Source organism: Leptodactylus fuscus, chromosome 3 (genome assembly GCF_031893055.1).
Source record: "Leptodactylus fuscus isolate aLepFus1 chromosome 3, aLepFus1.hap2, whole genome shotgun sequence".
Classification (NCBI taxonomy): domain Eukaryota; kingdom Metazoa; phylum Chordata; class Amphibia; order Anura; family Leptodactylidae; genus Leptodactylus; species Leptodactylus fuscus.
Window position 1 is genome coordinate 26,025,967 of NC_134267.1, and position 22,715 is coordinate 26,048,681.

General features: G+C 47.3%; 2 protein-coding genes across 3 annotated transcripts; one reads left to right on the forward strand and one right to left on the reverse strand.

The window, feature by feature from the left end:
* Positions 1-466: 466 nt before the first annotated feature.
* Positions 467-10,359, forward strand: LOC142196550 (solute carrier family 22 member 7-like). Of its 2 annotated transcripts, none has more exons than XM_075266515.1 (9): positions 467-964; positions 2,493-2,596; positions 3,510-3,664; positions 4,400-4,571; positions 7,643-7,766; positions 8,151-8,263; positions 8,603-8,817; positions 9,404-9,512; positions 10,086-10,359. In XM_075266515.1, the coding sequence occupies exons 1-9, from the start codon at positions 536-538 to the stop codon at positions 10,312-10,314; spliced, it is 1,650 nt and encodes a 549-aa protein (XP_075122616.1). In that variant the 5' UTR covers positions 467-535; the 3' UTR covers positions 10,315-10,359. The 2 variants fall into 2 exon arrangements, with proteins under 2 accessions (XP_075122616.1, XP_075122617.1); XM_075266516.1 differs by having other exon boundaries at positions 10,090-10,287.
* Positions 10,360-10,881: 522 nt separating this feature from the next.
* On the reverse strand, positions 10,882-21,192 carry CRIP3 (cysteine rich protein 3). The gene is made up of 9 exons (XM_075266517.1): positions 21,113-21,192; positions 19,255-19,349; positions 15,904-15,961; positions 12,404-12,526; positions 12,207-12,278; positions 12,038-12,132; positions 11,907-11,964; positions 11,662-11,739; positions 10,882-11,292 (listed from the first exon to the last, which is right to left on the reverse strand). Exons 1-8 carry the CDS (start codon positions 21,153-21,155, stop codon positions 11,666-11,668), a joined length of 618 nt encoding a protein of 205 aa, XP_075122618.1. The 5' UTR covers positions 21,156-21,192; the 3' UTR covers positions 10,882-11,292; positions 11,662-11,665.
* Between the last annotated feature and the right edge of the window lie 1,523 nt (positions 21,193-22,715).

Genomic DNA, 22,715 nt, shown 5'->3' on the forward strand with positions numbered 1-22,715 from the left:
GGACCTGTTGAGCTCTTTGGATCCTGCCTGTATTCTGTGTAACCTACCTGTAATGATCCCTGGTACCTGAGCCTGTATACTGTCTACATCTGGAGTACCCTGGAACCTCAGCTTGATCCTGTGCCAAAATCTCCATCCAGATTTGACTCTGCCCACTCCTGGTTCCAACCCCTTTTATTGGCATCTCCCAGATCCAGGTCTATCTCTGTCTGGTTGTAGCTCCAGCAGTCTGGTGTGCCAGGTCCTGTCTGTGCCTTTTTGGTACCTTGGACTTTCACTGCCAGGGATCCAGAACTTCAAGGTGTTTTATAGAATTCCTCTTGACTTTTGTGTATTATGCCAGTTTCCACATAAAGCCCGGTTACACGGTTCTTACGAGTAAGAGGCTTATAGGACCAGGAATGTGGATCTGTGAAGGAATGTGTTGGGTGCAGAGGACCTGAAGAAGGTGAAGAAGAGAAGACCCCACAGAACAGAGGCCACCACTGAGCCCATGAAGACGTTGTTTAGGATCCCTCCTTAATAAAGCTTCTTCATGGATTTCCTGCCAATGTCGCCCAGTCCCTTATCTCCTCCTGCAAAGCTGACCTTTGATGACTTGCTCCATGAGGCCGGTGGATTTGGAAAATTCCAGGTTCTCACATTACTGATCTTGTGCATTCCCCGGATCATCCTTCCCCTCCATTTTCTCCAGCACATCTTCATCTCAGCTGTGCCGCCCCATCACTGCACCATTCCTGACCACAGGAACCCAGGCAACCTCAGCCAAGAAGATCTTCTGCTCATCAACATCCCTCAAGAACCTGATGGATCCTTCAGCTCCTGTAAGATGTTCTCTGAGCCTCAGCCTCAGCTGCTCCTGAACAGATCCCAGGGGGTGATGGTGAACAGGTCCTGGCTGCAGAGCTGTGATCAGGGCTGGGACTATGACCACACCACGTTCTCCTCCACCACCGTCACACAGGTAGAGAGTCAGTAATATGGGGGCAGGGCACGTACCTATGGGGAACCAGGTAAATTTGCCACAACCATAGAGGTGTAATATAGGAATAGAGGGGAGTATTATAAGGATAGTGGGTGTGTTATAGGGATAGAGGGAAAATGTTTGTTCTCGTACCGTGTTAGCCAGTGGGTAGGAAATATAAAAAAAAACAAAAAAAACTTGAGAGTCTTCAGTAGTTGATACCTTTTTAATGGCTAACTAATAATGATGACAGATTACAGCGTTCTGAAACATCGTAAATCTGTCATCATTATTAGTCAGCCATTAAAAAGGTATCAACTACTGAAGACTATCAGGGATAGAGGGACAGTTATAAGGATGGTGGGGTCAGGGTGTAATATAAGGATAGTGGGGTGTATTATTAGGATAGTGGAGTGTAATTTTGGGATAAAGGGTGTATCATAAGCACAGATTGTTGTATTATGAGTATGGATGAATTTATTATTGGGATAGAAGGTGCATTTTAAGGATGGGGTTTGTATAATAAGTATAGAGAGGTAAATTATAAGAGTATAGGGGAGGACTGTCAGTATAGGGGAGTATTATCAGTGTAGTGGGGAGTATTATTAGTATAGTTGGGAGTACTAAAAGTATAGGGGGAGTAGTATAATTATAGGGGGTGTATTATCAGTATAGTGGGGAGTATTATCAATATAGTGGGGTGTATTAGCATAGGGGTGTATTATCAATATATTGGGGTGTATTATCAGTATAGTGGGATGTATTTGTATAGGGGTTTATTATCAGTATAATGGGGAGTAGTATCAGTATACGGGTGTATTATCAGTATAATGGGGTGTATTAGTATAGGGGTGTATTATCGGTATAGTAGGGTGTATTTGTATAGGGGTGTATTATCGGTATAGTGTGGAGTAGTATAAGTATAGGGGTGTATTATCAGTATAGTCGGGTGTATTATCAGTACTGGTGTGTATTATCAGTATAGGGGTGTATCATCGGTATAGTGGGGAGTAGTATAATTATAGGGGTGTATTATCAGTATAGTAGGGTGTATGTGTATAGGGGTGTATTATCAGTATAGTCGGGTGTATTATCAGTACTGGTGTGTATTATCAGTATAGGGGTGTATCATCGGTATAGTGGGGAGTAGTATAATTATAGGGGTGTATTATCAGTATAGTAGGGTGTATGTGTATAGGGGTGTATTATCAGTATAGTCGGGTGTATTATCAGTACTGGTGTGTATTATCAGTATAGGGGTGTATCATCGGTATAGTAGAGTGTATTTGTATAGGGGTGTATTATCAGTATAGTGGGGTGTATTAGTATAGGGGTGTATTATCAGTATAGTAGGGTGTATTATCAGTACTGGTGTGTATTAATATAGGGGTGTATTATCAGTTTGGTGGGGTTTATTATCAGCATAGTGGGGCAGATCTAAGGTGCTGTTTTAACTAGTCATTAGCTGGAGATTGCCTTGTTATGACATCGTCACCAGAAATTAAGTGAACCCTTTTCTGTTACACAGTGGGATCTGGTGTGTGAGAGGAAGGGGTTAAGCCAGATCCTGGCCACCTTCTTTTTCATTGGAGTGATGTTGGGGACTGTTATGTTTGGATACCTGTCTGACAGGTGAGTGGATGCAGAGGATGCGACTCTGCCGCCCGTACATATCTCTCGGCTCACCCTACAGGTTATCTGGAATAATGTGACCACCGGCTCTGCAGGGGCCGACCTTGTACTCTCATAGTAGTGTGGACAGAAAATCATATATGATAGCGCTACAATACCGAGACCTGACACAATGAAAAATACAGCGCTCAGAGTAAAGCAGCTCACAAGGACTGTGGCCCCTAAAAACAGCTTATTAGTAGGGGCCTAATAGACTCCCTCCACCCATCTAAAAGTGATGACCTATTTTAAAAATCTGGATAACCCTGTTAGGGCAGTGAAGGAGTTAATGATAGCATCTTTAGTGGTCCAAGGTAGTGAAAAAGGTTAACAATAATGTCCCTGGTGGTTTAGGTTAGTAAAAGGGTTCATAGTAACATCCCTGGTGGTCTGGAGCAGTAAAGGGGCTAACTAAGTCCTCCCTCTTACTTCTCCATCTTGGTCTGTGGACTGTTCTGATCCTGCATTATTAGCCAATCACAGAGCAGATTAGAAAGTCCCGTTTCTGTGTAATCTATGAGCAGCCTATAGCTGATAACCTATATGCATACTGGCCCCTGTGGACTCCTGTGCTGAAGCCCACCAATGCCCCTTCATCTGTATTATTCACTCCAATGCTCTGGTTACACTAATGTCTGCGCAAGCTTTACTGTCCCTTCCCTGGGCCACGTCTCGGCCAATACAAGGTACCCACGGACGATGGATAGATTTGAGTCTCTCTTAATATGTGGTCTCTTGGATAAGGATGGAAACCAAATATAGCTGGATGAGCCCCCATTTATCTCATGACTTTGGGCTCCTGGATGGTTCTCGTCACTTGGCCCGACTACGACTACGTAATGCAGACAATGATTCTTCTTTTCCTGTGATTTAGGTTTGGCCGTAGAGCAATGCTGCTTCTAGCCCTGGTGGTCTCTCTGGTGTTCGGGGCACTTACTGCGGGGTCAGTATCATACCCAATGTTTGCTGTCAGCCTGGCACTATCTGGATTGTCTATCTCTGGACTGACCATCACTGTTGTGGCTCTGAGTAAGATTTCCTAAACATTTTCACATGAACTATTGATGAATGATCAGAATGAATGATGGAAAACAATACGGAGAGGTTAGACATGTAAAAATAAGATGGAAGGAACCATAACCAGGTCAGATTAGACACACAGGCCAAGAGGTGGGGTCACTAGTATAGAATATATAGCATCAAGGTGGGGGGATGGAGCCACCAATAATGTGTAAGATCAGCTGCTCATGAACATGACGTCATCATCAGTATAAAGCTAGACTTGGTGGAGAACTCATGGACATCAGGGGTACAAAATAAGGAGCCATATCTGCAGTCCTCGGGTGCAATATACAAATATAGTACATAGGTGTAGTATTCAGGTTCAGTATACGGGTATAGTACATAGGTATATTACTCTGGTGTAGTATACGGGTATAGTACATAGGTGTAGTATTCAGGTTCAGTATACGGGTATAGTACATAGGTATATTACTCATGCGCAGTATACGGGTATAGTACATAGGTGTAGTATTCAGGTGCAGTATACGGGTATAGTACATAGGTATATTATTCAGGTGCAGTATACGGGTATAGTACATAGGTATATTATTCAGGTGCAGTATACGGGTATAGTACATAGGTGTAGTATTCAGCTCATCAGAATATATAAACTCTAGAAACATAAAAACCTAACAATCAGGGAAGACATCAGGGGAGAAGAAATAAAGCCACTTGTATACAATGACTCCCTCTTGCCCCCAGGTTTGGAGTGGGTGGACAGGCAGCACCGCACAGTGGCCGGGGTCATTACCAGCATATGCTGGAGTATAGGGAGCGCTCTCCTGGCTCTGATTGCTTATCTAGTCAGAGACTGGCACTGGCTGGTGGTTTCCATCACAGCGGCACCATGTATCCTGGGCATAGTCAGCATCTGGTAAGAATTTATCTTTCTCCCAATCCCCCCTCTGTATTGTATTCTCCTCTTCTCTCTTTGCACCTCCTCTCTGTCTTCTTCACTTTTCCCTCTTTCACCTATTGTCTCTGTCATTCACATCTTCTCTTTCCTTCACCTCTTTTCCTTCTCTTACCTCTTCACCCCTTTTTTTTCTCTCTATCTCTTTCACCTCTTCACTTTTTCTTCACCTCTTTGCTCTCTCTTTCACCTCTTCGCGCTTTTTCTCCTTCACTTCTTCCCTCTTTCTTTCACCTCTTTGCTCTCTCTTTCACCTCTTTGCTCTCTCTTTCACCTCTTTGCTCTCTCTCCTTCAACCTCATCGCTCTCTCCTTCACCTCTTTGCGCTCTCCTTCACCTCTTTGCTCTCTTCTTCACCTCTTCACTCTCTTCTTCACCTCTTCACTCTCTCCTTCACCTCTTCGCTCTCTCCTTCACCTCTTCGCTCTCTCCTTCACCTCTTCGCTCTCTCTGCTTCACCACTTTGCTATCTCTCTCTTTCACCTCTTTGCTCTCTCCTTCACCTCTTCGCTCTCTTCTACACCTCTTTGCTCTCTCTTTCACCTCTTTGCTCTCTCCTTCACCTCTTCTTCACCTCTTCGCTCTCTTCTTCACCTCTTCGCTCTCTCTTTCATCTCTTTGCTCTCTCCTTCACCTCTTTGCTCTCTCCATCACCTCTTCACTCTCTTCTTCATCTCTTCACTCTCTCCTTCACCTCTTCGCTCTCTCCTTCACCTCTTCGCTCTCTCCTTCACCTCTTCGCTCTCTCCTTAACCTCTTCGCTCTCTCTTCTTCACCCCTTTGCTATCTCTCTCCTTCACCTCTTTGCTCTCTCCTTCACCTCTTCGCTCTCTTCTACACCTCTTTGCTCTCTCCTTCACCTCTTCACTCTCTTCTTCACCTCTTCGCTCTCTCTTTCATCTCTTTGCTCTCTCCTTCACCTCTTTGCTCTCTTCTTCACCTCTTCGCTCTCTTCTTCACCTCTTCGCTCTCTCCTTCACCACTTTGCTCTCTTCTTCACCTCTTTGCTCTCTCCTTCACCTCTTTGCTCTCTCTCATTCACCTCTTCGCTCTCCTTCACCTCTTCGCTCTCTCCTTAACCTCTTCGCTCTCTCTTCTTCACCCCTTTGCTATCTCTCTCCTTCACCTCTTTGCTCTCTCCTTCACCTCTTCGCTCTCTTCTACACCTCTTTGCTCTCTCCTTCACCTCTTCACTCTCTTCTTCACCTCTTCGCTCTCTCTTTCATCTCTTTGCTCTCTCCTTCACCTCTTTGCTCTCTTCTTCACCTCTTCGCTCTCTTCTTCACCTCTTCGCTCTCTCCTTCACCACTTTGCTCTCTTCTTCACCTCTTTGCTCTCTCCTTCACCTCTTCGCTCTCCTTCACCTCTTCGCTCTCTCCTTCACCTCTTCGCTCTCTCCTTCACCTCTTCGCTCTCTCCTTAACCTCTTCGCTCTCTCTGCTTCACCACTTTGCTATCTCTCTCCTTCACCTCTTTGCTCTCTCCTTCACCTCTTCACTCTCTTCTACACCTCTTCGCTCTCTTTCACCTCTTTTCTCTCTCCTTCACCTCTTCGCTCTCTCTCTTTCATCTCTTTGCTCTCTCCTTCACCTCTTTGCTCTCTCCTTCACCTCTTCACTCTCTTCTTCACCTCTTCACTCTCTTCTTCACCTCTTCGCTCTCTCCTTCACCTCTTCGCTCTCTCCTTAACCTCTTCGCTCTCTCTGCTTCACCACTTTGCTATCTCTCTCCTTCACCTCTTTGCTCTCTCCTTCACCTCTTTGCTCTCTCCTTCACCTCTTTGCTCTCTCCTTCACCTCTTCGCTCTCTTCTTCACCTCTTCGCTCTCTTCTTCACCTCTTCGCTCTCTCCTTCACCTCTTCGCTCTCTCCTTAACGTCTTCGCTCTCTCTGCTTCACCACTTTGCTATCTCTCTCCTTCACCTCTTTGCTCTCTCCTTCACCTCTTCGCTCTCTTCTACATCTCTTCGCTCTCTTCTACATCTCTTCGCTCTCTCTTTCACCTCTTTGCTCTCTCCTTCACCTCTTCACTCTCTCTTTCATCTCTTTGCTCACTCCTTCACCTCTTTGCTCTCTCCTTCACCTCTTCACTCTCTTCTTCACCTCTTCACTCTCTTCTTCACCTCTTCGCTCTCTCCTTCACCTCTTCGCTCTCTGTGCTTCACCACTTTGCTATCTCTCTCCTTCACCTCTTTGCTCTCTCCTTCACCTCTTCTACACCTCTTTGCTCTCTTTCACCTCTTTGCTCTCTCCTTCACCTCTTTGCTCTCTTCTTCACCTCTTCGCTCTCTCTTTCATCTCTTTGCTCTCTCCTTCACCTCTTTGCTCTCTCCTTCACCTCTTTGCTCTCTCCTTCACCTCTTCGCTCTCTTCTTCACCTCTTCGCTCTCTTCTTCACCTCTTCGCTCTCTCCTTCACCTCTTTGCTCTCTCCTTCACCTCTTTGCTCTCTCCTTCACCTCTTTGCTCTCTCCTTCACCTCTTCGCTCTCTCCTTCACCTCTTTGCTCTCTCCTTCACCTCTTTGCTCTCTCCTTCACCTCTTTGCTCTCTCCTTCACCTCTTTGCTCTCTCCTTCACCTCTTCACTCTCTTCATCACCTCTTCGCTCTCTCTTTCATCTCTTTGCTCTCTCCTTCACCTCTTTGCTCTCTCCTTCACCTCTTCGCTCTCTCCTTCACCTCTTCGCTCTCTCCTTCACCACTTTGCTCTCTTCTTCACCTCTTTGCTCTCTCCTTCACCTCTTTGGTCTCTCTCCTTCACCTCTTCGCTCTCTCCTTCACCTCTTTGCTCTCTCCTTCACTTCTTTGCTCTCCTTCACCTCTTCGCTCTCCTTCACCTCTTCGCTCTCTCTGCTTCATCACTTTGCTATCTCTCTCCTTCACCTCTTTGCTCTCTCCTTCACATCTTCGCTCTCTCCTTCACTTCTTCGCTCTCTCTGCTTCACCACTTTGCTATCTCTCTCCTTCACCTCTTCGTTCTTTCTCATTTACCTCCTCCTTCTTTTTACCCCTCTCTCTTCTCTCTCCCCATCAGGTGGCTTTCTGAATCTCCCCGATGGTTGTTGACTAAAGGCTTAATTGAGAGAGCGGAGAAGGAGCTGGTGCGATGCGCTGCCATGAATGGACGTAAACTGGATTCTTGCAATAAAAACAAAGAGGTGAGATAATCTGCAGAGCGCTGGGTCAGCTTATGTCAGGAAAAACTGGAATATGCCTATTCATTTCACATTATGGCAGCCTCTGAACTTGATCACTTGGATTGAATTGAGACAGACCTGATAACTACTTATGTATTGCTCAAATTCATCTGAAATAGAAAAAACTAAGTAAATTTGTAAAATAAATCCAATCTCATTTTGTGTATACAGTTCCCATGCAGGCCAATGTGTCTCCATGGCTACAGACACATTGACCTGCATTGGACAGTATGTGGACACAAAGTCGTGGCTGTCGTGGCTGCAGTACCGCAGCTTTGACTTTGGGGGGTGCTCACTTGTATGTCCTAGTTCATGTTTATTGCTATGAAGTTCTATATCCGACAGAATATTCAGAAACTTGCGGAGTCTTTAAGAACATCGTCCACCAACTACTCCTACATCCATCTGTTCCGGACTCCTCGCCTGCGCAGGATCTCACTGTGTGTAGGGCTGGTGTGGTGAGTAGAGCGCACTCACTACACTGTATATCCTTATGGGCTTCCCCATATCTTGTAGTGTAATGGTAAAGTTTTGCTGCAATGAACCCTTTTGTGGCGAAGAATTTTGGGTCAATTTGAACTTTCGGTAGCCAGAACAATTTTCACACTTGTAGATGGAAGTGTGAATCTTAGAATCTATCTAAGGCTACGTTCACATCTGCGCTAGGGTGTCCGTTGTCCTGTTCTGTCAGAAGAATAACAGACAGACAGCTATCATAGCAGACACATACGGAGCCTGATGGACCCCATTCACTCTAATAGAGTCTGTAGTTTTTCAACTACTCTATCATCCCGCAGGTTCGGAGTTGCTTTCTCCTATTATGGGATCAGCCTGAACATCTCTGGCTTTGGGCTTAACCTCTTCCTCACCCACTTCCTGTACGCCTTGGTTGAGGTGCCTGCCAAGTTTGGTATCTACTTTGTGCTGAATTATCTGGGACGTCGCAGGTCACAAGCCCTCACCCTGCTCATGACTGGAGTTTGTATAGGAGTCAATGTGGTCATCCCTACTGGTGAGAATCCCATATACAGATGTATATACACCCCAAGAAAGCAGAAGTATGACAGACCCATAAGGAATTTAGTAACATCAATCAGGCCTGAGGCATGGAGCCATGTATAATGGACCAGTGAGGTCTGTAGGAACACATAATGGACTAGTGAGCTCTGTAGGAACACGTATTGGACTAGTGAGTTCTGTAGGAAAATATAACAGACCAGTGAGATATGAGGTCTGTAGGAACGTTTAATGGCTTCATGAGATCTGTGGGAACGTTTAATGAATCAACGAGATCTGTAGGAACATATAATGGACAAGCGAGGTCTGTAGGAACATATAATGGAACAGTGAGGGTTGTAAGAACGTATAATGGACCAGTGAAATAAGAGGTCTGTAGGAATGTATAATGGATCGACGAGATCTGTAGGAACATATAATGGACAAGCGAAGTCTGTAAGAACGTATAATGGACCAGTGAGATATGAAGTCTCTAGAAACATATAATGGACTTCATATAGCTGAGTGCCCGGATGGTCTTAGTGAGATCTGGAACACATATCTTCCAGGACCTTGAATTTAATCTTGGTTTTCTTTTACAGCACTTTGGCCACTTCGTACAAGTATCGCCATTATTGGAAAGGGCTTCTCCGAGGCGGCATTTACTGTCATCATTCTGTACACAGCAGAGCTATACCCGACAGTGATCAGGTACAATACACAGGAAAGCATCTCATGTCCTGAAATGTGGGTCAGAAACAGGCAGGAGAATGTGAAAGGTGAAGGGTGAGGGGAGCCTGGCAGTCGAATGTGAGTGCTGGTGGGTGTGAAGTCTATGGTCATGGTGGACTCTTCATCTATAAGAGATGTCCAGGGTCATGGTGGACTCTTCATCTATAAGAGATGTCCAGGATTATGGTGGACTCTTCATCTATATGAGTTGTCTGGGGTCATGGTACACTCTTCATCTATACGAGTTGTCTGGGTCATGGTGGATTCTTCATCTACATGAGTCATCCAGGTTTAGGACAAAGGTGAGGGGGGTTGGGGGCATTTGATTTGTCACAATGGCTGGATCTTAGCTCAGGCAGTAACATTTATCATAGTATGTCCCTGATTGATGGGGAGGGGGGACGGGGGTGGCGGGGAATATAGGCTCTGTAGGCTCCCTGCTTCGTATTATGGGTAAGTTCCATGTTGCCTATTTCCCCTTCACCTTGGTTAAGTCGCTCTAGAGTTTGGGTTCTCATCTGCCCCTTACTCTCTTCTCTTTGTCCCTCTCAGACAGAATGGCAATGGCTATACGTCGTTTCTGGGAAGGCTCGGGGTCGCACTTGCTCCACTAATGAAACTACTGGATGACTTCTGGCCACCCCTGTCACAGGTGATATTCTGCGGCACGTCGGTGATCTGTGGACTGACTGCCATGTTCCTGCCTGAGACCCTCAACGTCCCCCTGCCAGAAATCATCAGTGATGTAGAACAAAACGGAACGACGGATGATGCAAAATGATAGCGGACTGTCATGACACTGACCATACAGGTTATTATAGTATCACCAAAGAACCCCCAGAATTTTAGTGTCCGACAACATAATATTCCTCTAAAAAGGCACTTGTATGTACACTAGCGTAGGTATAACTGTATAACTGGTGCAAAAGTAGGGTCCACACCAGGCCCGTGTTATTGGCGACTCCTGCTGAAAAAAGGGGAGTCAAAAAAAAATAAACACATGAAGGATGTGCTGTAAAGTGTGACTGCTGCAAACAGCCCTTCCATCCATGTATAATGATCTGGACACATGATTCTGTATGGGGAAAGTAGACCAGTTACTTGCCAGCAGCAGAGACAGCCCATGTCCTTACTGATTGACCCGCCCCCGAGGACTGAGCTGCTCTGAGACAACCCTCCAGGATCTGCGGCATCATTCACCATAGACAACAGGTGATAATAGAGTCTAAATAATGGCGTCTGTGTCATAAGATGAACAAAACAAAAGAGCGGAGACACAAAACAACATACAAGAGGCAGCAAGGAGGACAGGAAATTTACTGAGGCATCCGGTCATCCCTGTGTCATGTGATACATACAATCTGTATGGTATGTGATATGATATAGATATGTATATATACAGTATATGATTTATATGTCGTGTTTGTGTGACAATGCAGCTAACCTCCAGCAGGCGGCACGACTAGGACAATATCTAGAAGATAAAAGAGGCACTGAGCATACCTCATGAGTTTTCAGACTGTAAGTTAACTCTCTCGTCTCTAGGCTCTGCTGTATGTATACAATATAATAAGGCAAATAAGCTCAGGGTGACAGTACAAGTGGGGGAGTAGACCCCAGCCCCCCACTATGTTCCATGAAATCCACAACCGGGACACGGGACATTCAAGCTTATAACAGGTTCCCAGAGTGCATCGCATTCCAGCAGTGAAGGGTTAACAAAGCAGAATAACATCTAGAGGGCGACACCCAGGAATATCTGTAAAATATTCAGAAAAGTAACATCAGCATCTGTAAGCTACATCACACCGTACATGATATAACGCAGGAGGTGACATCACCGGATATAAGTGACATCATACAGGAGGTGGCATCCCTGGATAGCAGTGATATCATACAGGAGGTGACATCATGGGATAGCAGTGATATCATACAGGAGGTGACATTACGGGATAGCAGAGATATCATACAGGAGGTGACATCATCAGATAGCAGAGATATCATACAGGAGGTGACATCATCAGATAGCAGTGATATCATACAGGAGGTGACATCATCGGATAGCATAGATATCATACAGGAGGTGACATCACGGCTCCATAGTTATATAATGGCCAGGTGTCCTCACCGTTTCACTTCTCATACTGTGTCTCATTTTCTGTTAATGGGTCATACAGGTAACAGCCAACATCACCAATATTCACACCTGTAAACAGAAGGTGGGAGTTAGGTTCTTGAGCCAAATTTCTGCTGACTGACTAAACAATAACTCTTAGAGGCTCCATATTTTACCAGAAACCCTCAGGGGCCCCACTTCTAACCAGTAGCCCTCAGGGCCCCATATCTGATGGGACACAATATAAGGACTCTCACCTTTTGGTCCAAAGAGGTAACCGTAGCAGGGGACATGGCAGTATGGCAGACCATCATGCTACAAGAAGACAAGTGGGGGTCAGACAGTATCACCACTTTATATCTAACATTTTATAATCTACTGTTCTCACCTCAGCATGGCCGCCAGAGGTCAGGGTCTTATTACAGCGCTGACACCGGAGACACGGACGATGCCAGTTCCTGCCCAGTGACGTCACTTTCTCGGCTGTAGAGACAGGCAACAGTCAGACACTGGGGGTGACTCTGAGAATCACAACCCCCATCACCACCTGCACTCACCAAAGTAAACTGGCTTCCCACAGCCCGGACACAGCGCTGTCTCCCCCGCAAACGTTCGGGTGGACGGCACGACTGTAAGAGAGGGGGACAGTGTTATACTCATGTCAGTCATTGCACTGTCCGACAGGCGGATCTCCCTTGCCTGAATCCTTCAGCTCTGGATGGAGTCATGTGAAGTCACCTCCATATATACCAACCTCTGTTGGGGGGTCTTGAGGAGTTATTGTTGGTGTGGGTGAGGCTGGCGGGCAGAGGTGGTCTCTCCGGGGCTCGCGGAGTCGTATCGTAGATGTAGGAGCCGACACCCCCAATGTTCACACCTAGAGAAGATAGAAGAATGCTAGTGAAGATACAGACGACTGGGCAGGTGGACCCGGGGTCACCACTCAGCCCTAAACTCTGTACACTCCTACTGTTTCTCACACCCCCGAATGACAAAATATATAGATTGAGGCCAAAGAAACTGCCCACGTACAACACACCCAACTGTCATTTTCAATTGGGAGAGGGAGACCCCTGAAAAATATGGACCTCGCTGCCGACTTCTGGGAAGAGGGTAAAATGTCTGAGGATTCATTTCACAGCTGTAGACTTGGCTGAGCTTGTACAACGAGTATATAGAGAGTGTGACTGTGCCACACAGCGAGTATATAGAGAGCATGAATGTGATGTACAGCAAGTATATAGTGAGTGTGACTGTGATGTACAGCGAGTCAATAGTGAGCGTGACTGTGATATACAGCGAGTATATAGTGACTGTGCTACACAGCGAGTATATAGAGAGCGTGACTGATGTACAGCGAGTATATAGTGAGCGTGACTGTCATGTACAGCGAGTATATAGTGACTGGGTTGCACAGCGAGTATATAGAGAGCGTGACTGTGATGTACAGCGCATATATAGTGAGAGTGACTGTGATACACAGCAAGTATATAGTAACTACAATGCACAGCGAGTACATAGAGAGCGTGACTGCAATGCACAGTGAGTATATAGTGAGAGTGACTGTGATACACGGCGAGTATATAGTGACTGGGATGCACAGCTAGTATATAGTGAGTGTTACTGTGATGCACAGCGTGTATACAGTAAGCTTACTCAAGACGTACTAAGACTATATAGCGTGTTCCCTGGATCTACAGCGAGTTTGTAGTCTGTAACCATGGAGATATGTAGGTGAATGAAAAACTAAAGCCAGTTGGTGCCACGTATAGGGGTGTGAAGCCTACTGAGATAAGGTGGCCATACACATTAGATAGAAGTAGCTCTTCCCGCGTGTCCCACCACCACTCCTTCTCACACACTCCACCACTCGTTCTTCTCACATTCCACCACTCGCTCTTCTTTCACGTTCCACTGCTCGCTCTTTCCGCGCGTCCCACCGCTCGCCTTTCTCCCACCGCTCATTATTTCCACTCCTCATTGTTTAGCAGATTTTATTTCTTTTATTATACGATTAGTTTTACGAGCGTCACCGGTTCAGGTCACACAACAGACTTGTTTGTATGAGCGATAGACACCTGAATCGTGTATTTACTTCGCTCTTCTGAGGTCACGGCTACACCCTGGTGCACACAGGAGGACGGGCGGTTTATCATCCATCCCATCTGCAGCACTGTAAGCAGGAGACAGTCCACACGGGCAGGACCCGGCGCCTCTGCCGCCCCCAGGCTGTGTGTTATTCTGTAAGAATCAGCAAAGGGCAAAGACCTGAAGGACAGACAGAGTCACCACCACAATGTGGCCACAACCCGGGGAGGGGGAGGACGTGCATACACAACTGTTCTCACACTGGACTGCGGGGTCATCCTATAAAACACACAGCTGCATCGTGTCACCTCCAGGATGGCAACAGTAAGGACCTATGACCCTCAGCATAAGAACAGCAGCACAGAGTATTTGAGAGGAGTGCTGAGTTTGCAGGTGGGCAGGGATATGGATAGTGCAGTACTGTATATGCCGACCTCCCCAATGTGCGAGGTCTGTGCCGCAGTCGGTGTCCACATGTCCTAACCCGTCTGCCAGAAAGACAATAGAAGAAATCACACAAGGTGCGTCCTGGGGTGTGACGAAATAAAAAGTGTGTAAAATCCTTTACAGTCGTTTGGTGATGGGTGAACGCCCAAATATCACACCCAGAGTATTACCAGGGGAACAAGGCCTGGTATAGGGGCCCCTCCTTATGTGGCCTGGCTGTTAGTAATGGAGGCTCACAGGGCCCGGCTCTAAGTAATGGGGGGTAACAGGGCCAGGATCATAGTAATGAGTGGTGACAGGGCCAGGCTCATAGTAATGGGGGGTGACAGGGCCAGGGTCAAAGTAATGGAGGGTAACAGCGCCAGGGTCATAGTAATGGGGGGTGACAGGGCCAGGCTCAAAGTAATGGGGAGTGACAGGGCCAGGCTCATAGTAATGGGGAGTGACAGCGCCAGGCTCATAGTAATGGGGAGTGACAGGGCCAGGCTCATAGTAATGGGGAGTGACAGCGCCAGGCTCATAGTAATGGGGGGGTGACAGGGCCAGGCTCATAGTAATGGGGGGGTGACAGGGCCAGGCTCATAGTAATGGGAAGTGACAGCGCCAGGCTCATAGTAATGGGGGGTGACAGGGCCAGGCTCATAGTAATGGGGAGTGACAGGGCCAGGCTCATAGTAATGGGGAGTGATAGGGCCAGGCTCATAGTAATGGGAAGTGACAGCGCCAGGCTCATAGTAATGGGGAGTGACAAGGCCAGGCTCATAGTAATGGTGGGTGACAGAGCCAGGCTCATAGTAATGGTGGGTGACAGGGCCAGGCTCATAGTAATGGGGGGTGACAGGGCCAGGCTCATAGTAATGGGGGGTGACAGGGCCAGGCTCATAGTAATGGGGGGGTGACAGGGCCAGGCTCATAGTAATGGGGGGGTGACAGGGCCAGGCTCATAGTAATGGGGGGTGACAGGGCCAGGCTCATAGTAATGGGGGGTGACAGCACCAGGCTCATAGTAATGGGGGGTGACAGGGCCAGGCTCATAGTAATGGGGAGTGACAGGGCCAGGCTCATAGTAATGTGGGGTCACAGGGCCCAGCTCATAGTAATGGGGAGTGACAGGGCCAGGCTCATAGTAATGGGGAGTGACAGGGCCAGGGTCATAATAATGGGGGGTCACAGGGCCCAGCTCATAGTAATGGGTGTAGATCATGAAGCTACGATCTCAGTTATGGGGGTAGATCTTGAGGCCAGGGTATGAGGACAGGAAGGCTCCTAGTTATGGTGTATTCATTGTGTGTGAAGTGGATTCCAGTGCAACAGAGATGTGTATGTCACGGGTGTGTATCAGGGTGACCGGGTCTATTATAAGCAGTGCCCGTCTGTCTGACAACTTGAGAAGATAACGCCGCATTCCTTCCATGTGACAGAAGAGTCAGAGGGCGATAAGATGACCTGTCCTGCGGTCACTGCAACTCCACAACTAAAGCACAAGAAATCCTGGACAGTCGGGAGTAACAACCTGACCCCTGGAGATGACTCCAGCCCACAAACATGTGATCAAACACGTTAACCCAAGGTCACTGCCCAACTCCACATCCATGTACACTGTGCAGAACATTATGTACCAGCAACTGCATATAAGGGCATGAGCACTACAGAACACAGCGGCACCATGTGAATCACTAGGTCATCAGCCATGATGTCATCAGAGTGCAAAGAACTTACCTTTAGGGCCAAAGAGCACAGCATAGCAGGGTTTATGGCAGTATGGCCGCCCATCGTGCTGCAGGAGAGACAAAACATTGTAAGGGCAGGTTCACACCAGTGCCCGGTCTCCACTTTAAGCAATCCGGAGGGTTTCAGTATTTTGCCCGAGAAACTGGACAGGAGACGGAAACCCGGCAGCCAGTTTTCAAACCCATTTACTTAAATGGGTTTGCAAAGTGTCCGTCCATGAGCGTCTTCTGCTCTCTACGGCAAAAACATTTTTTTTAACCGGACACAAAGTCCTGCATATCCGACTTTGTGTCCGGTTAAAAAAAAAAACGGTTTCGCCGCGAAGAGGCACAAGACACTCACTTTGCAAACCCACTCAAGTGAATGGATTTGAAAACTGACCGCCAGGTTTCCGTCTCCTGTCCAGTTTCTCGGGCAAAATACTGAAACCCTCCGGATTGCCTAAAGTGGAGACCAGGCGCTGGTGTGAACCTGCCCTAATTAGAGTGAAGTGCAGAGCACAGGACAGAGCAGAGCACACAGAGGAGGAGAGCACAGTGTAGAGCAGAGCACACAGAGGAGGAGAGCACAGTGTAGAGCAGAGCACACAGAGGAGGAAAGCACAGTACAGAGCAGAGCACACAGAGGAGGAAAGCACAGTGTAGAGCAGAGCACACAGAGGAGGAGAGCACAGTACAGAGCAGAGCACACAGAGGAGAAGAGCACAGTGTACAGCAGAGCACACAGAGGAGGAAAGCACAGTGTAGAGCAGAGCACACAGAGGAGGAGGGCACAGTGTAGAGCAGAGCACACAGAGGAAGAGAGCACAGTACAGAGCAGCGCACTCAGAGGAGGGCACATACAGAACACATAAAGGAGAAAGGCACAATACAGAGAAGAGCACACAGAGGGAGAGAGCACAGTGTAGAGCAGAGCACACAGAGGAGGAGAGCACAGTGTAGAGCAGAGCACACAGAGGAAGAGAGCACAGTACAGAGCAGCGCACTCAGAGGAGGGCACATACAGAACACAGAGGAGAAAGGCACAATACAGAGAAGAGCACACAGAGGGAGAGAGCACGGTATGGAGCAGAGCACACAGAGGAGGAGGGCACAGAACAGGGAATGGTACATAGGGCATTGAAGAGAGCACAGTACACATAGGACACAGAGGAAAGTACTGAGCTCACAGATCAGAGGAGACCACAGTACAATGCAGAGCACATGGGGCACACAGGAGAGGACACTCAGTTGGCAAGGCTACCTCTGGTTAGTGGTTGTTTTGGGGTGACATTTGGGTGCAGCCTCCACATTCCTGACATGGCTTCACTCTCAGGCTTCATTACACTCAGACAATGCGCCCCCCCTCCAGAGCTGCACAGCACAGAGAATCAGGTCACTGGCAGCAGAACCATACTGAATTATAACACCACAGACCACACGCTGCACAGCACCGTGTCCAAAGTCAGGGCAGATTTAGGGGGTGCAGGGGGTGTTTAGGGGGTCTGCAGGCACTGAGAGACAAACACACTCCTAATCTATATACATCTATACCTCCATATGTCTGTGCCACATCCACCCCAAACCCCCAGCCCTGGCACCCTGCCCCCTTCCCTGGCTGCAAAACACTCAGACATTCCCCCACATTCCAACTGCCGGGGGAGGGGAAGGGGCAAGCGGTTATTTTTAAGTTTCTTCCTGACTTGTCAGACTGATCCAGAGCCCAGGCATTTCCTCCATCACACGGGAGCGAGGAGGCCAACAAGCCCCCACTGTTCTCACCCAGAGAAAGCCCCCTAAATCATACCTGCTGTCCTAGGAGAGGGAGGTGCTGTGTTCAGACAGAGATGTAGCAGAGCTGAACAGGTCATTACCTGGAGCACACACAATGTAGCAGGGGTTACCTGCAGTCATTCTCTGTCTATTACCGGCGCCATCGGCTGTTTACATCATGAAATAACAAGGGTCAGCTGTATACTCATCTACTAGGAGGGGCGCTCTGCTGATACTAAGGAGGGGGCCGCTCTGCCATTATTGAACATACAAATTAACCCATTACTAATCTTTTCGCCCCCTCCATAATCTATCCTGAAAACAGTAGCCGGGTTGAGCATTCTGTCCAGTCACTGCACCAAAGTCCCTACCCTGTGCCCGTCACTGCTTTGACGGCCTACACTGTGTTAGTCACAGCTCTAATGCCTCACCCTCTGCCCGTCACTACGCTGATGCCCCACCTTGTGCCCATCACTGTTCCGATGCCCCACCCTGTGCCCATCACTGCACTGATGCCCCTACATTGGGCCTACCACTGCTCCGATACCCTCACCCTTTGCCCATCATTGAACTTCTCACAACCCCCTCCATAGCTCTGCACTGTCCTTTCTGTTCAAGCACTGACCTAACATTTACATCCACCATAAACGGACCCCTTCACTTCCTTCTGCAGGACTCTTCTTGAGCTGCTCCTCTTCCCTGGACTGCGCCACTCCAGACAATCACATCAATACCCAATGCTCATCCAGGATGGCTGGACCATCGTATCATCCTCTACTCTACTACCCCCTATTTCCTCATAGATTGTAAGCCTTCTGCCTAACCCCTCACTACTATGGTCTGTATTGTTTTTTTACTCTGTATGTTGTGATCTTGTCTGTTCATGTAGCCCCTGAGCTGTGAAGCGCTATGGAATATGTTGGTGATAGAGATGAGCGAGTACTGTTCGGATCAGCTGATCTGAACAGCACGCTCCATAGAAATGAATGGATGCACCTGGTACTTCCGCTTTGACGGCGGCCGGCCGCTTAACCCCCCGCGTGCCGGCTACGTCCATTCATTTCTATGCGAGCGTGCTGTTCGGATCAGCTGATCCGAACAGTACTCGCTCATCTCTTGATATATATATATATATATATATATATATATATACATAGAATATTATGTGACCCCAGACAGCACACAGTGACACGCTCAGCTCTGCTCCATCTCTCCATAGCGTCCTCGTCTTCTCCTGGGATAATGACTCTCTATTGTGTGCGGTACCCGGAGCTCACAGGTCTCTGCATGTCTGATGGGGGGAGGAAGGAATAGTTACAACCGTGAGAATAGAACCCAATGCTGACACCCAGCAGGTGGGGCCCCTATACTGAGCTTAAATAAGGGTGCAGGGGGCATTACACATTCTCCCAGAGGGGCCCCTCAACTCATCTTTAAGGGTTGCAGGGGCCAGTAGACAGCCTAAGGCAGGCAGCAGATGTCCTCCAGAAGGGGGCCCTGTGCGCACTCTGGGTTACTGATATCCTCCAGGAGGTGACCCAAAGTTAAGGTGAAACAGTTCTGCTGGGCCCTTGGCGGCAGCTCTTACCTCAGCGTGGCCCCCGGCCGACAGGACCTTATTGCAGAGCTCACATTTCAGGCAGAATCGGTGCCAGTTCTTGCCCAGGGAGCTGACCTTCTCAGCTGAAACCAGAGAGCAAAAGAGGAGGGTTATCAGATGGTGCTAGATGGCAGAGAGGTGGGGGCGCTCTATGGGCTCTGACTGTACAATCACTATAATATATTATAGTATTACACAGGCAGATATCTCACCAGTTATTGCCAATCGATCTGACAGATATCTGTCTCATCTGCTACAAAACGGATCTTTCCTGTACAAACATTTTCTACCACTGATTTTGCTGCAGTCATAAGGAGGCGGACAGTTCTGCAGTGTGAACAAGGTCTTAGTGTGTCCTAGCTATATCTGTAACCTGCTGATGGTCGGGGCGCAGGATAGACTTTCCTATTAGTATTGCAGTGCAGGAGCCGCAGCCCGGGGTGTATGGAACATAAGTGCACCTTATAGCACGTAGTCAGTCCTTATATCATACACTTTACTATATCCTCTATAGGGTACACATATATGTTATGTATTCCACCAATGATAGTCATTCTGCAGGGAAAACATACTAGACGCACACATTATATACTACACACTATATACACACACATTATATACTATACACCCGTAATGGCGAACCTATGGCACGGGTGCCAGAGGTGGCACTCAAGTCCTCTCTTTGGGCACCCGTCCGTGGAACGGATTTGCTGTGTGGGGACCACCGTGGAGCTAATTGTACTGTGTGGGGACCACTGTGCAGCAGATTATACTGTGTGGGGGTCACTGTGAAGCAGAAAGTTCTAAAAAGCCTCATTAATATGACCATATTTTGCATTTCTGTAACTGTCTGCAATCGGGGATCCGCACATTATTAAGGTTAAATTGCCGTGTTGACGCTTAGTTATAAATTAGTCGTTTTTGAGTTGCAGCTTGCGCACTCGGTCTCTAAAAGGTTCGCCATCACTGCAACACACTATATATACACACATACATTGCGTACTATACACTACACACACATTATACATACAATACACTGCACAATGTACACTATACACATATATTATACACTATATACACTGCACACTATATAGTCCAGACTATATACAGTTGTAAACTATATGGGATTTTCAGAATCCTTCGGATAGGTACATTTTTCCCTCATATAAATCGACCTGTAGAGAAGAACTACAGAAAGTCATTTGTGTCATTGGATCCATACTGCACCATATAGGGTGAAAGTTACAGAAAAACTGCAACGAAATCCACATCACATATATGTGCCGTATATACATGGAAAAAACGCAGCAAAATCCAAATGGAAAATCTATTCTTGTGTGTATGAGGCTTCTGTATATAATATATATATATATATATATATATATATATATATATATATGTCCTCTATATACTGTGACACATCCTCTATATACAGTTCCTATTACTTCTATAGAGTCCCCTATATAAACCACTTTATATACAATTATTTCCATGCTGTATAACATCCCCCATATCTTCTATATATGGTCACCTATATCCTCTAATAATTGCTTTATAGTCTCTTATATGAACACAGAACCCCACATCTCTATATACAGTCCCCTATATCACCTACTTGAAACACCTTATAAGATCTATATAGTCTCATATTAACCCTTCTATATGCAGTGACTTGACCATATCCTCTATTATACCTGTAACTACATCCTCTACATACAGCCCGCGCACTCTATATTGTACCCCATATCACCTATATCTACAGCTCCCTCTGTAATAGTACCCTAGATCTCAGACATATATATACAGCCCCCTATCCCCAGCATATTCGGACACAGGCAGGTCTCACCGAAGTAGACGGGGGCCAAACACCGCGGACACTTGGAGCTCATAGCGGGACCTCAGAGCGTCACTCACTGACTGCAGCTCCGCACAGGTGCCCGCCCAACTCCACTATAAACCCGCCCTGCACACAGGACCCCGCCCACCGTAAAACTAACTCCGCCTCAGGCTCACAAGGCAGCCGTCTGGAGGTAATCATCCGACTCCGCCTCCTCCACATAACCCCTCCCCTATTCATTCATAACAAGTCCCTAAACACGCCCCAATATTTACTCGTCTCCTATGTGAGGTGTCCTGTATATAGTGAGGCGTCCTGTATATGGTGAGGGGTCCTGTATATAGTGAGGCGTCCTGTATATGGTGAGGTGTCCTGTATATAGTGGAGTGTCCTGTATATAGTGAGGTGTCCTGTATATAGTGAGGTGTCCTGTATATAGTGAGGTGTCCTGTATATAGTGAGGTGACCTGTATATAGTGAGGTGACCTGTATATAGTGAGGCGTCCTGTATATGGTGAGGTGTCCTGTATATAGTGAGGTGTCCTGTATATAGTGAGGTGTCCTGTATATAGTGAGGCGTCCTGTATATGGTGAGGTGTCCTGTATATGGTGAGGTGTCCTGTATATAGTGAGGTGTCCTGTATATGGTGAGGGGTCCTGTATGTGGTGAGATGTCCTGTATATAGTGAGGTGTCCTGTATATAGGGAGGGGTCCTGTATATGGTGAGGTGTCCTGTATATAGTGAGGTGTCCTGTATATGGTGAGGGGTCCTGTATATGGTGAGGGGTCCTGTATGTGGTGAGGTGTCCTGTATGTGGTGAGGTGTCCTGTATATGGTGAGGTGTCCTGTATATAGTGAGGTGTCCTGTATATGGTGAGGTGCCCTGTATATAGTGAGGGGTCCTGTATATGGTGAGGTGTCCTGTATATAGTGAGGTGTCCTGTATATGGTGAGGGGTCCTGTATATGGTGAGGGGTCCTGTATGTGGTGAGGTGTCCTGTATGTGGTGAGGTGTCCTGTATATGGTGAGGTGTCCTGTATATAGTGAGGTGTCCTGTATATGGTGAGGTGCCCTGTATATAGTGAGGTGTCCTATATATGGTGAGGTGTCCTGTATATAGTGAGGGGTCCTGTATATGGTGAGGTTTCCTGTATATAGTGAGGTGTCCTGTATATAGTGAGGTGTCCTGTATATGGTGAGGTGTCCTGTATATGGTGAGGTGTCCTGTATATAGTGAGGTGTCCTGTATGTGGTGAGGTGTCCTGTATGTGGTGAGGTGTCCTGTATGTGGTGAGGTGTCCTGTATATGGTGAGGTGTCCTGTATATAGTGAGGTGTCCTGTATGTGGTGAGGTGTCCTGTATGTGGTGAGGTGTCCTGTATATGGTGAGGTGTCCTGTATATAGTGAGGGGTCCTGTATATAGTGAGGTGTCCTGTATGTGGTGAGGTGTCCTGTATGTGGTGAGGTGTCCTGTATATGGTGAGGTTTCCTGTATATAGTGAGGTGTCCTGTATATGGTGAGGTGTCCTGTATATGGTGAGGTGTCCTGTATATAGTGAGGGGTCCTGTATGTGGTGAGGTGTCCTGTATATGGTGAGGTGTCCTGTA

What these genes read in the sequence shown, in the direction of transcription:
- LOC142196550 (XM_075266515.1), top strand. Translation starts at nt 536, where the DNA reads ATGGATTTCCTGCCAATGTCGCCCAGTCCCTTATCTCCTCCTGCAAAG. An exon ending in CCTCCACCACCGTCACACAG is followed by an intron (nt 965 to 2,492) that starts GTAGAGAGTCAG and finishes TCTGTTACACAG; the next exon opens with TGGGATCTGGTGTGTGAGAG. An exon ending in CTGGGCATAGTCAGCATCTG is followed by an intron (nt 4,572 to 7,642) that starts GTAAGAATTTAT and finishes TCTCCCCATCAG; the next exon opens with GTGGCTTTCTGAATCTCCCC.
- CRIP3 (XM_075266517.1), bottom strand. Translation starts at nt 21,155, where the DNA reads ATGAGCTCCAAGTGTCCGCGGTGTTTGGCCCCCGTCTACTTCG. An exon ending in CGGCCGGGGGCCACGCTGAG is followed by an intron (nt 15,962 to 19,254) that starts GTAAGAGCTGCC and finishes TCTCTCCTGCAG; the next exon opens with CACGATGGGCGGCCATACTG. An exon ending in TTACCTCTTTGGACCAAAAG is followed by an intron (nt 11,740 to 11,906) that starts GTGAGAGTCCTT and finishes TTCTGTTTACAG; the next exon opens with GTGTGAATATTGGTGATGTT.